The sequence below is a fragment of the Aythya marila genome (assembly GCF_965140915.1).
Source record: "Aythya marila genome assembly, chromosome: 21".
Classification (NCBI taxonomy): domain Eukaryota; kingdom Metazoa; phylum Chordata; class Aves; order Anseriformes; family Anatidae; genus Aythya; species Aythya marila.
The window spans coordinates 7,922,342-7,934,371 of record NC_139062.1 but is presented as its reverse complement, the minus strand read 5'-3'; the positions used below and the strand labels follow the sequence as shown (position 1 = coordinate 7,934,371).

General features: G+C 68.1%; 2 protein-coding genes across 2 annotated transcripts in view; one reads left to right on the top strand and one right to left on the bottom strand.

Moving 5' to 3' along the window:
- Window positions 1-1,110: 1,110 nt before the first annotated feature.
- Window positions 1,111-3,714, bottom strand: CELA3B (chymotrypsin like elastase 3B). The gene is made up of 8 exons (XM_082777260.1): window positions 3,587-3,714; window positions 3,421-3,506; window positions 3,235-3,332; window positions 2,597-2,731; window positions 2,380-2,516; window positions 1,784-1,929; window positions 1,552-1,704; window positions 1,111-1,187 (listed from the first exon to the last, which is right to left on the bottom strand). Exons 1-8 carry the CDS (start codon window positions 3,627-3,629, stop codon window positions 1,167-1,169), a joined length of 819 nt encoding a protein of 272 aa, XP_082633386.1. The 5' UTR covers window positions 3,630-3,714; the 3' UTR covers window positions 1,111-1,166.
- A 2,142-nt stretch (window positions 3,715-5,856) lies between these two features.
- The window catches only part of HSPG2 (heparan sulfate proteoglycan 2), a 35,325-nt gene continuing 29,151 nt past the window's right edge, over window positions 5,857-12,030 (top strand). The window contains exons 1-6 of the mRNA XM_082776952.1: window positions 5,857-5,958; window positions 10,320-10,461; window positions 10,557-10,640; window positions 11,013-11,122; window positions 11,217-11,275; window positions 11,696-11,856. Of these exons, the coding sequence (XP_082633078.1) occupies window positions 5,902-5,958; window positions 10,320-10,461; window positions 10,557-10,640; window positions 11,013-11,122; window positions 11,217-11,275; window positions 11,696-11,856 (613 nt within the window). The 5' untranslated portion in view covers window positions 5,857-5,901. The remainder of the gene's footprint in view (window positions 5,959-10,319; window positions 10,462-10,556; window positions 10,641-11,012; window positions 11,123-11,216; window positions 11,276-11,695; window positions 11,857-12,030) is intronic.

Genomic DNA, 12,030 nt, shown 5'->3' with positions numbered 1-12,030 from the left:
GTCCCCGCCGGGACGGGAGGGGGGAAGCAGGGGGCCCATGCATGCCAGCCGTGGCGGGGCCGCCGTCAAAGGGCCCTTTGTTCCCGGTCACGCGCCGCGGCCGGCGGTTGCGAGGCGACGGCCGGGCCGGGAGGGCAGGAGGCGGCGAGCGAGAGCCGGGCCCACGGCCTCCGTTGTGGCCGCACGCCAGGGACGGGGCACCCGGAGGGGCCCACCCCATGGCATCAGGGCACCTTGGGGTGCTTGTGCCCATAGTGCCTGGCTGTCTTTGAGAGCCTGTCCGTTCCCCCCCAGCTTCAGGGTGTTTCGGGGTGCCCATCACCGTGGCCTCAGTGTTCCATCAGGGAGGAGCCGATTCTCGTGGTGGCAGGACACCTCAGGGTGCTCATCCCCGTGTCACCTGGGTGTCTCTGGGTGCCCACCAGGGCACCTGGGGGGCCGGGGGATGACACATGGCATCAGGGCCCCTTAGGGGGGCCCGTCCCTGGGACATCGGGATCCTGCTGTGTACCCATCCCCGTGGCATCAGGGTGTCAGTGGGTGCCCATCGCCACGGCATCAGGGCACCTTGGGGGCCCATCACTGTGCTGTCAGGGCACCTTGGGGAGTATGGGGACAGCTTCCCCATGGCACAAGGGAGGCCTCAGAAGGGCCCATCCCCATGGCCTCAGGGTGCCTTGGGGAGGAGGATGGAGCCCATCCTTGTGGCACTGGGGCACCTCATGGTGCTCATGGCGTCAGGGTGCCATGGGACAGAGGTCCTTGCCCTGTGGGTCTCACTGCATCTCGAGGAACCCATCAGCACAGCTTCAGGGCACCCCGGGGTGCTTGTCCCCATAGTGCCTGGGTATCCCCGGGCTCCCTCTGGGCCCATCCCCGTGGTGTTTGGGTGTCTCTGGGTGCTCATCCCCACGGCACTGCGGTGTCTCTGGGCGCACATCCCCGTGGCACCTGGGCACAGCCACGGGTGCAGCCGCGCTCCCCGCGTCCGCTCTGCCAGTGCCATCTGCTGGCAAAGGCGGCCGCTTGTGCCAGGCGCCGCACGTGCCAGGCTGCACACACACGCGTGTGCACACCCGCTCTCCCCCAGCACACGGGACACACACGGTGTCAGCTCTGCAGGTTTATTTGCCCTCTGCGATGCCGGGAGGTCGCTGCTGCCCATCTCAGCTGTTGTTCTTTATGGTCTGGAAGAGAGAAATGGCTGAGGGGGGTGCGACACACCGGTGCCCTGGTAACCCAGCACCTTGACATACCCACACCCCAATGTCCCAGCACCCTGATACCTGGGCCCCCAACACCCCAGCACCCTGGCACCGCAACATCCCAGCACCCTAGTGCCCTGGCACCCTGACATCTGGATACACTGCCCCCCCAGCACCCCAACACTATGGTACACCAGCACCATACATCCCAGCCCCATGGTACCCTGACACCCCAACACCCTGGCACCCAACATTATGGCACCCCAACAACCTGGTACCCAGACACCACAGCATCCCAGCACCCCATTACCCCAGAACCCCATTGTCCCAGCACCCCAGTGCCCACCTCAGCGATCCAGTCCTCAAAGGCAGAGACACGAGTGAAGACAGTGGGCTTCTTTGGGGTGTCGCAGCCCAGTCCCGAGACGAAGCTGGCGATGCCATGCACCTCCCAGTGCCCATCATCAGCCTGGCAGTTCAGGGGGCCGCCCGAGTCGCCCTGGGGATGGGGTTGGGGTCAGTCTGGGGTTGGGGTGCCCTGGTTTCCCCAGCACGGAGCAGCCCAGAGCAGCACTCACGTTGCAGCCAGCCTTCTCGGCTCCGCCAGCACAGATCATGGTGGTGCGGATGGCCAGGCTGCCCCACCAGTCGGGCTGCGTGCAGTGCTCATAGTCCACCACGGGCATCAGCGCCTCCTGCAGCCGGTCCGGCAGCGGGCCGCCAGCTGCCAATGGGGGGGGGGCTCAGGGACCCAGACGGACAGCCCTGTGCCTGGCATCCTGCCCGACAGCCCCATCCATCACACGTCCATCCGGCATCCATGCATCACCTGTCCATCATCTGTCTATCCATCATCCATCTATCCATTCTTCCATCCATCCCACCATCCCACCATCCATCCATCCAAGCATCCAAACATCTGTCCGTCATCCATCCATCATCCATCAATCCTTCCAACGAGCCCTCATCCCTCCCTCCCATGTCCTTCCCTCCATCCCATCCTTCCCCCCTTCCATCCCTCCATCCCTCCCTCCATTTCCCCATCCCTGTATCTCCACGCATCCCTTCCTTCCACCACCCATCCCTCCTTTCCTCCATCTCTTCATCCCACATCCGCCCCCACCCCCCTCCCCGGGGAGCAGCCGGGCACTGTCCCCACGCCTCGGGGACGCACTGGACAGACGTCCCCAGCCGCTCAGGTAGCAGGGGTAGCCGTCGGGCAGGATGGTGCCGGCGGGCGGCAGCTGCCCCGTCTGCACTTGGTTGTTGAGCACCGCGTTGTGCCGCAGTTTCATCAGGGCGATGTCGTTGCTGCCACAGGAGGACACACACATGTCGTGGGGGCTTTGGGTGGGGACGGCATCCCCCCGCGCCTCCGGGACCCTGCTCACCCGCAGGCCACGCATGAGCTTCTCCACTTGGGGTGCACGAAGATGTCAGAGGAGGCGACAGGGATGCGCTGCTCAGGGCCCTCGGCAGTGCTCATGTCGTACTCACCCAGCACCACCTCGTAGGTGAGCGTGGAGCTGCCCGTGGGGACACGGCCCTCAGGGGATGCCACGCTGTGTGGTACTGGGGGTGCCCCGGGGGATGGGGGCTGCAGCCGTCCTGCACCCATCCCCACAGCCTGCACTCCTGTGTGCCCACCCCGCACCCTCCTTGCACACATCACCCCCTTGCACAGCCCATCACCCCCCTGCCCGTCCCCGGTGCATCCTGGACCTCCTGCATGCACCCACCCTGCATCCCTTCCGCACCCCTTCCATGCACCCACCCTGCACCTCGCACCCCCTGCACCCATCCTGCACCCTGCACCACCTCTGTGCACCCATCCTCCCACCCTGCACCCCACATCCCCTCCATGTGCCCATCCCTGCACCCTGCATCATCCTTACCCCACCCAGCACCCCCCCTGCACCCTACACCCATTCCATGCACCCATCCTGCACCATGCAGCCCACCTGCACCCATCCTGCACCCCCTACCCCTCCTGTGCACCCCCCCCGCCCCCATCCTGCGCCCCGCTCACGAGATGCAGTGCGCGGCCGTCATCACCCAGCCGGGTGCGATGAGGGTGCCCCCGCAGGTGTGGCGGAAGGTGCCGTCACGCTCGTACTGCAGCGAGATCTGCAGCGGGGGACACGGGGTGGAAAGGGGCCACGTCACCCACTGGGTGTCCCCACCGCGTCCCCGTCCCCATCCCCGTGCCGCTCACCTGCCAGGGCCAGCTGTAGGGCACCGCATCCTCCCCGTTCACCACCCGCGACTGCGGTTCTTTTGGCAGCACCGCGGCCTGGCAGCCTGCGCGACAGGGTGTTGGTCACCCCAGGGTGCCGGGACCCCCAAATTGGGGATGCTGGGGGAGGTTGGGGACAGCTTACCGCTAGCCACAAGCAGCAGGGGGACAAGGAGCGTCAGCATCATGATCCCAGCTCAGCAAGGGCCCACGGGTCGACCGCCAGCCTTAAATCTCCCCCCTTATCGGGGCACTCCCTACCCCAAGGACACCCCTGGGAAGGGGCAGCCGGCACCCAGCTGGGTGCTGCCAGGGGGCGCGGGGTGCCTCTGTGGGGTGGGGGCGTGCCGGGACCCCTCCCTGCGGTCACACTGTGGGGGGCACCCCACAGGCATGGCTGAGGGGGTCCCAGCGCCCTGTGTGGGGCACTCCGGGGTGCCAGCCCCCCTGGGAGCCACACAGGTGTGGGGGCCGGGGGTTAACCATTAACGCCTGGCCTTGGCTATAGGGGCCGGGGGGGGGGCACGTGGCCACCAGCACCCATCCAGCCAAGCCTGCGTGGGCGCGACCGGGGGCTGTGTGTCCCCATATGGTCCCCCATGGACTCAGTGCCATATATACCACGTACACCCCCTTGGCCCTGCAGCCCCCCTCCCATAGCTGCTCCGCATCCTGTAGCCCCATACCTCTCTTGCTCCTGGTGCCCCCAGCCCCCTTATAACCTCTATACCCCCACAGGTCCCTTGTCCCCTCCAAAATCCCCATACCACCAGGTATCCAGTCCCTGTGCTCCCCAGGGCTCCTCTGCCCCCATAGCCCCTGTGCCCCTGGTGCCCCCAGCCCCTCAGTTACCCCCTGCACTCCCCATAGCCCTGGTGTCCCCTCATAGCTCCCATAGACCCCCAACACCATTAGTGCCCCCAGACACCCTATATCTCTGTGCTCCTTATAGTCCATATATGCCATGATAAACCCCATACCCCCATGTACCTGGTGCCCCCCCCAGCCCCTGTGAACAGCTGTGTCCCCCAGAGTCCCTGTGTCCTCTACAGTCCCCATATCCTTTATGCACCTGGCACCCCATAGCTTCTATATGCCCTGTACCCCTATAGCCCCTGTGGCCCCCATACCCTCATGTCCTGGTCCCCCTATAGCCCCAAAGCCCCCATGTTCCCCAAGCCCCCTCCCCCCAATATGCTCCATACTACCCAATGCCCCTGGTTCCCCCCATAACCCCTACAAACCCTTGTGTCCCCCATAGCCCCCACACCCAGATGAACCCCCATGTCCCCAGTATCCCTCATGCTTCTGAATACCCCTGGTCCCCCCATAGTCCCTACAAATCCCCGTGCAGCGATAACCCCCATATCCCCTATATCCCCATACCCTCAGTATCCTCCACAGTTCCCAATGCCCCTGGTTCCTCCACAGCCCCATATAACCACATTTGCCCCCCTATAGTCCCTCTACTCCCCACACAGCTGGTGGCCCCCATCACCCCCATAGACGTCCATGCCCCTGTCCCAGCTTGGGGCTGGCCCAGCGCCACCACCCTATGCTGGGGGCTGTGGGGTCCCCTGGTGGCGCTGGGTGTCCCCATGGGCCCGCTTGTGTCACCTGGGTGTTGCTGTGGGCACATCACACAGCAGCAGCCCCATGCGCACGTGTCCCTGTGTGTGTGTGTGTCTGGGTGTCCCCACAGCCCCCCGTGTCCCTGCGTGCTCCCCATGTCCCCACGGTGCCCCCACATGTCCCTATGGGCGTGCACAGAGGTGCCCCCCGGGGTCCCCACGCACCCACATTTCCCCGTGGGTGTGCACAGAGGTGCCGCCATGTGTCCGCGAGTGGAGGTGCTCCACATGTCCCCACGGTGTCCCTGCGTGTCCCCATGTCCCTGTGCCAACGCACGGAGTTGCCCCCAAGCTGTCCCCGCACACCCCACGTCTCTGTGCACCGAAGTGTCCCCAGGTGTTGCCACGCGTGCACGGGAGCTGCTCCCCACGTCCCCACACCGTCCCCGCGCCCCCCCGTGGGCACGCACGGAGGTGCCCCCACGCTGTCCCCGCGCCCCCCGGTGTCTCCGCGCACCGAAGTGCCCCCCAGGCTGTCCCCAGGTGTCGCCACGCGCCCGCACGGGAGCTGCTCCCCACGTCCCCAGGCTGTCCCCACGCCCCCCGTGGGCACGCACAGAGGTGCCCCGCGTCCCGCTCCCCCCGGCGTCCCCGTGTCGCCCCCCGGGTGTCCCCGGCTGTCCCCGTGCCCCCCCCCCAATGTCCCCACGCGCCCCTGCGTGCACGCGCGGCGCTGCCCTCCCCGTGGGCGCGCGCCCCGGTCCCCCCCGTGGGCGCGTGCCCCGGCGGCCCCGCCCAGATCGGCGGGCGGGCCCGGGGCCGGGGCCGGGGCCGGGACCGGGGCGGCGGCGGCGGCGCGGAGCGGGACGGAGCGGGACGGAGCGGGGCGATGGGGCCGCCGGTGCCCGCCGCGCTGGGCGCCCTGCTGCTGCTCGGTGCCCTCGGAGTGAGTCTGGGGGCGGCGGGGAGCGGGGCCGGGTGGGAGCAGGGGGGGGGTTCCCCCCCACACCGTGTACCGGGTCCGGGGCTGGGGGTCCCCCCCCCCCGTGCCCTGTCCCGTGGAGGAATTCGGGTCCCCCCGCCCCTCTCCCTCGCCGTGCGCTGTGCCCCCGCGGCTGGGGACGCCGTCCTGACCGCCCCGTCCCGCGGGGGAGTTGGGGACCCCCCCCGCACCCCACGCGCAACTGGGGACGTGGGGGAGGCGCTGCAACGCCGGGGAGAGGGGGGCAGCAACCTGCCCTGACCCCTGCGGCACCGGGGTCCCCCGTGGACCGGGGGGAGTTGGGGTCCCCCCGGGGGCTGTGGGGTCCCCCTGCCCCATCCCCAGCCCAGTCAGGGAGTCGGGGTCACCCACGGAGTGGGGGCGCGTGGGGCCCCCGTGCCTTGTCCCCGAGGGAACTGAGGTCTTCCTGGATTGGAGATGGGGGTCCCCACCACCCTGCCCCATCCCATCTGGGAATTGGGGTCCCCTGGCCTTTGGGGTCCCCACCATCCCCCAAAGCAAGCAGGGGTTCAGGCCGTGACCCCGTGGGACCCCATAGATCCCACGGGGGGCACATGTGGGGGTGCATCCTGCTTTCGGGGTACTGCGCACCCCCAGGGTCCCCCCATCCCCCTCTCCCGCCCTGGCTAAATTTAAAGGGTGACAGGCAGCACCGGGCAGCCTGTAAAAATAGCGTTCCCGAAATACCCCCGAGGCTGGGGGGGCCACCAGTCATGGGGGGGCTGCCTAGGGGGGTCCCTTGGGTACCCCCAGGGGGTTCAGGGTGCAGGCTGGGGCTGCTGAGATAGGGCTGGGCCTGGTCCCCAAATCTAGAGGGGTCCCAAAGTGTGGAGCTGGGGGGGTTCCACCGGGTGCTGTGGGGCCCCCACCCGTGCCGGGGGGGGCAGCGGGGTGGTTTGGGGCTGGGACGCTGCCCGGGGCGGAGAACAGAGGGGCCTTTCTGCTCAGGGCCATGCTGGCAGGGCCGTGCCCCCCCCCCCCGCCTCCACAGGGCAGAGGGGTGACGAGGCTGGGGGGGGGGCTGCGGCTTTGCATCCCCCAGCCCTGCTGCCACTGTGCGGGTGAGGGGGGTCTGGGGACAGCGGTGGCACCCTGATGGGGGGGGGGGGGGCACCAAGCATGCTCGGGACACCCAGGAATGTGCCAGGGTGAGGGAGGGGGGGGCACCAGCCCTATGGCACCATGGCGTCAGGGCCAGCCCCACCCTCCCGTTAGGGGGGGTTTGGGGGCTTGGGGGTGCCCCCCCCCAAAGTGTCCCGCGCCGGGAAGGGTTAAGGCAGGCGCGGGGAGAGGTCAGGGCAGGAATGTGCGATAGCATCGGGCCTGGGGGCAGGGGCGGGTGGGGGGGGGGCACGGTGGGGCACGCACACGCGTGTGCACGCACAGACACACGCGTGTGCCCCCCGGCTGTGTGCACGCCATGCCACGGGGGGGCTGGCACCCGCATGGCTTGTGCGCAGCCCTGTGCCGTGCCGCCCTCGCACACTTGGGCTTGCACACGAATGTGCGTGCCGCTGCGTGTGCTTGCACGCCTGTGTGTGAGTATGAGCGTGCTGTAGGGGATGGCTCTGCACGTGTGGGGCCTTCAGCCTCGCACCACCCTGCTGGGGACCCCCGGGGACCCCCTGGGCTCTGCCACCGCCGCATGTGGCCCTGTGCGCTCCGGGCGCGCTTTGCCCCTGCCCGGTCACCAACTCCTGCCGCGGCCGAACGCTCCCATCGCCAAAGATGGCCTGGCCAGGAGCAGGCCGGGGAGGAGGAGGAGGAGGCCGAGGAGGAGGAGGAGGAGGGCGCCCGCCCGCCTGGGTCGGCCGCCAGCCCGGCGTGCCAGCGCGCCTGGTCCCCTCGCGTTCCCTCTGCCCCGAAACGCGGCCATTCGGGATAAATTAGGCAATGCAGAGCGGGGAGGAATGTGCCCGGGGGGGGGCACCCTGCTCCCCCCTCCCTCCGCTCCCCCTCTCCTCCAGCGGGGTTCAGGCTCCCCCCAGCCAACACTCCCACCCTGCAGCTGTTTTTGCCCCCAAATCACTGGGTGGGGGGAGAGAGTCGGGGGGGGTCAGGCAGCTGCTGCCGTCCCCCGGGGGCGTCCCCGCCAGCTGTGGCGGCACGGGGGGGGGGATTGCACCCCCTCCAACCCCCCCCCCAGCCCACAGGCGCTCAGCACCGCAGCCGGGTGCCCTTGGCCGGGGAGGCCGGCGGGTGGAGGAAGCTGGCGGGGGGAAACACCTTTTGGCTTGGAGAGCTCCGGCCTTGGGGAAACAATGGGGCTGGGGGGGGCGGCTATTAATAACCCCCCCCGGTTATTATTCCTGGCCCCTCCATGGCCGGGGCTTCCTGCGCGCCGGGGCGATGCGTCACCCCGTGCTTCCTCCTCTTCCTCGCCCAGCCGCCGCGGTGCAAAGGGGGGGGGGGCACATCCATAGGGTGGATTTATAGGGGGGGCCCTCTGCGGTTCGGGGCGTCGAGCGAAGCCGCACGTGGCACCGGCGGACGTGACAGCGGGGTGGTGCTTCCTCCTCTTCCTCCTCCTCCTCCTCCTCCTCCTCCTCCTCCTCCAGCCGGTGCTGTGGAGCTGGGGGCCCCGCACCTCATTTCCCCGGTCCCAATGGAGGCCGGGGCAGGATTTGGGCCAGTGAGTGGAAAATGTGAGCGGCGGCGTCCGGCCGGGCGCTCTGCCCCACCGGGTGAGCCGGGCGCCCGGGTGCCGCGGCCGGGGCCGCTTCCGGTAACCCGAGATGGGTCCAGGCCCCCCCGCACCCCCCTGGCGCCCGGCCCCGCCACTGGACAGCTGGGCTGGGGCTGCCGGGGGGGCACCATGCCCGCCAGGCCCCACTGCATGGGGGTGGTGATGGCAGAGCACCCGCAGGCTCAGTGCATGAGTGGGAAGCAGCGGCAGAGCACCCTGACACCTGCAGCGTGTTTGGGGGTGCAGGGGGGGGATGGCAGAGCACCCACCCCCTCAGTGCATGTGTGGCCGTGGAGCACCCACAAGCTCGGTGCATGCATGGGGGCACCAGCAGAGCACCCCCACACTCAGTGCATGCACTGGAGGCACCAGCAAAGCACCCACAGGCACTGTGCATGCATTAGGGGGCACCAGTAGAACACCCCCAAACTCCATGCATGCATGGGGGGGGTCAGCAGCAGAGCACTCACCAGCTCAGTGCATGCCTGGGGGACCTCCCCTCATGCCTCAGTTTCCCCCACTGCACCCTCTATGCCAAGGCCAGCAGCGGTACCTGCGGGGCGTCCCCTCCCGCAGCTGGGTTATTTTGGGGCGCCCGCCGTCTGTGCAGTGGGGGGGGGAACGCCACAATTCCCACCCATTGTGCGGGCGAGCGGGTAAATCCCCCCCGGGCTCCGCGCCGGCCCCCAGCGCCTGCTTAATCCGCCTGCGCTTGTTTGCACAGCAAAGTGCTGCCCCGACGGATTCCTCCTCACCAGCCTGCACGGGCGCCAGTGTGTGTGTGTGTGGGGGGAGCGGCCCTCATCCCCCCCCCCCCGGCACTGCGGGAACCACAGTGGGTGCTGGGGGCACCCAAGGGGGCAGCCGGCAGGGTGCTGGTGCCCGTTCACGTGTGCACATGGGGGCATTGCAGTTGCAGGGTGTGGATGCGTGGTGCTTTGTCGCTGTGCATGCAAGTCCCCGTGTTGGTGCGTGCACAAGGTTGTGCAAGTGCACATGCAAGCAGCCCTGTGTTGCTTTGCACACACATCCCTGTGTTGGCACATGCGTGGCAGTGCAAGTGCATGTACGTGCCCCATGTCACTGCACTTGTGGTGGTGCAAATGCACATGCAGACATTGCCGTGTCGCCATGCACACGTGTCCTTGTGTCAGTGTGCACGTGCAGCAGTGCAAATGCACTCGCATGGCACCACATTGCTGTGCACACACATGCACGAGCCGGCATGCGCACGCAGTGGTGTGGATGCACGTTCCCGGCCACACGCCGCCGTGCACGGAGCACTCACCCCCGTGTCAGCACACACGTGGCGGTGAAAGCTCCTGTGCATGGCCCCATGCCGTGGTGCACACACGTCCCCCCACCGTGCACAACCTGGGTGCAGCTGCACATGCGTGTCCCCGCGCTGGGGCCGTGCTGGGCGCAGGAATGCGGTGGGTGGGCGGCGGGGGGGGCGCGAGATGAGCTCATCCCCCCCCCCCGGCTCCCTCTTCCCAGCCGCGCCGGCCGTGGTGACTCCACCGCCCAGCTATGCAGCCCCGGCCCTGCCAGCAGCCCCGGAGCGGGGGAGCCCCGGTGACGTGGCCTGGCGGTGATGGCCATGTGTCCCCCCCTCCAGGTGACCCACGGTGCCAGGGGCCTGGCCGAGACCACGTTCCCTGAGGACACGGTGGCCGACCGCGTTGGGGGCGCGCGGGGGCGGCGGTACTACGCCCAGCTCTCCGATGATGAGGACCTGCTGGCAGATGAGGCATCCGGGGGTAATGTGGCACAGGGTGGCACTGGGGGACGCACACGCACACGGGGCTGCATGGTCCCTGGGTGTCCCCGAGGGCTCACGGTGTTGCTCTCGCAGATGGCAGTGGGGAGTACGGCAGCGGTGACATCCTGCTGGTGGCCGGGAGCCCCTCGGTGCCTGGCGTTGGGCTGGCACCCACCGGTAAGGGGACGCCTCTGGGTGGCACCGGTGCCCGCGGGACACTGCGCTCCTCTGCGCTGCGCTCAAGCTCTGTCTCTTCTCCATCCTCTCTGCTCTCCTTCCTCCTCCTCCTTCTCCTCGGCGGGCAGTGCCCGTGCCCCCGCCAGCAGGCATGGTGGTGGCCGAGCCCGAGGATGACCCCCCGCTGAGTAAGTGCCACTTCTTGTGACCCCCCCCCGCCACCTTCCGACTCTTTCTCAGTCCTATGGGCTGGTTTCCTTCAGTGGCGGGGGGCTGGCTGATGCGGGGGGGTGCTGCTGGGGTTGGGGGTACCTGAGGGGTATTTTTTGGGATGCCAACACCCTCTCCTCTCCCCCCCCTCCCCCCCCCTAGTTTATTTCCGGGCGCTGGTGAACTTCACCCACAGCATCGACTACAGCCCCCGGCTGGAGGATGCCAATTCAGATGAGTTTCGGGAGGTCTCGGAGGCCGTGGTGGATACTGTGAGTGGGGCGCACCGGGGGGAACCCCCAGCCCAGGTTTTGGTGGGGGGCACCCAAGGGTGCACCCTCACCGCCCGTGCTTCCCCTGCTTCAGCTGGAGTCAGAATATTACAAGATCCCTGGGGACCAAATGGTCAATGTGGTGTTCATCAAGTGAGTGGGGGCATGGGGGACAACGGGGAGGTTTGGGGGTGCAGGGGAGGTTTGGGGAGGATGAGAAGATTTGGGGGTAATGGGGAGGCTTGGGGTGCAGGGGAGGCGCAGGAGGGATGGGAAGGTTTGAGGTGCAGGGGAAGTGTGGTGGGGTATGGGGAGGTTGGGGGACATGGGTGTATTTGGGGTGCAGAGGAGGTTTGGGAGGGTGGAGAGGTTTTGGGGTGCAGGGAAGTTTGGAGGCAGGGGGAGGTCTGGGGATGAGATGCTTTGGGGAGTGCAGAGGAGGTGTGGGGGCATGAGAAGTTTTGGGGTGAAAGGGAGGTACAGGGTGCAGGGGAAGTTTTGGGGGAGCAGGAAGTTTTGGGGTTACAGGGGGGTTGGGGTGGGGGCTTTGAGGCGCTGATCCCCTGCCCACAGGGAGCTGGAGGGCAGCGTCTTCGTGGAGCTGGATGTGGGCTCGGAGGGCAACGGGGACGAGGCGCAGATTGGGGCCGTGCTGCGGGACGTGGTGGCTGCTGGCTCCATCGCCTCCTTCGTCACCTCGCCCGTTGGCTTCCAGTTCCGGCGCCTGGGGGCCGGTGAGCACCAGGGGGGCACGGAGCACCCCCCACCCTAAACCTCAATTGTGGGGCCACTGGGGACAGCACGGGGTCCTGCGTGCCAGCACGCCTTGAGCCCCCCATTTTTTGCCATTTGCATCGTGATATCTAAGGGCGGGTGATGGGGGGGACAGGACACAGGACACCCCCCCT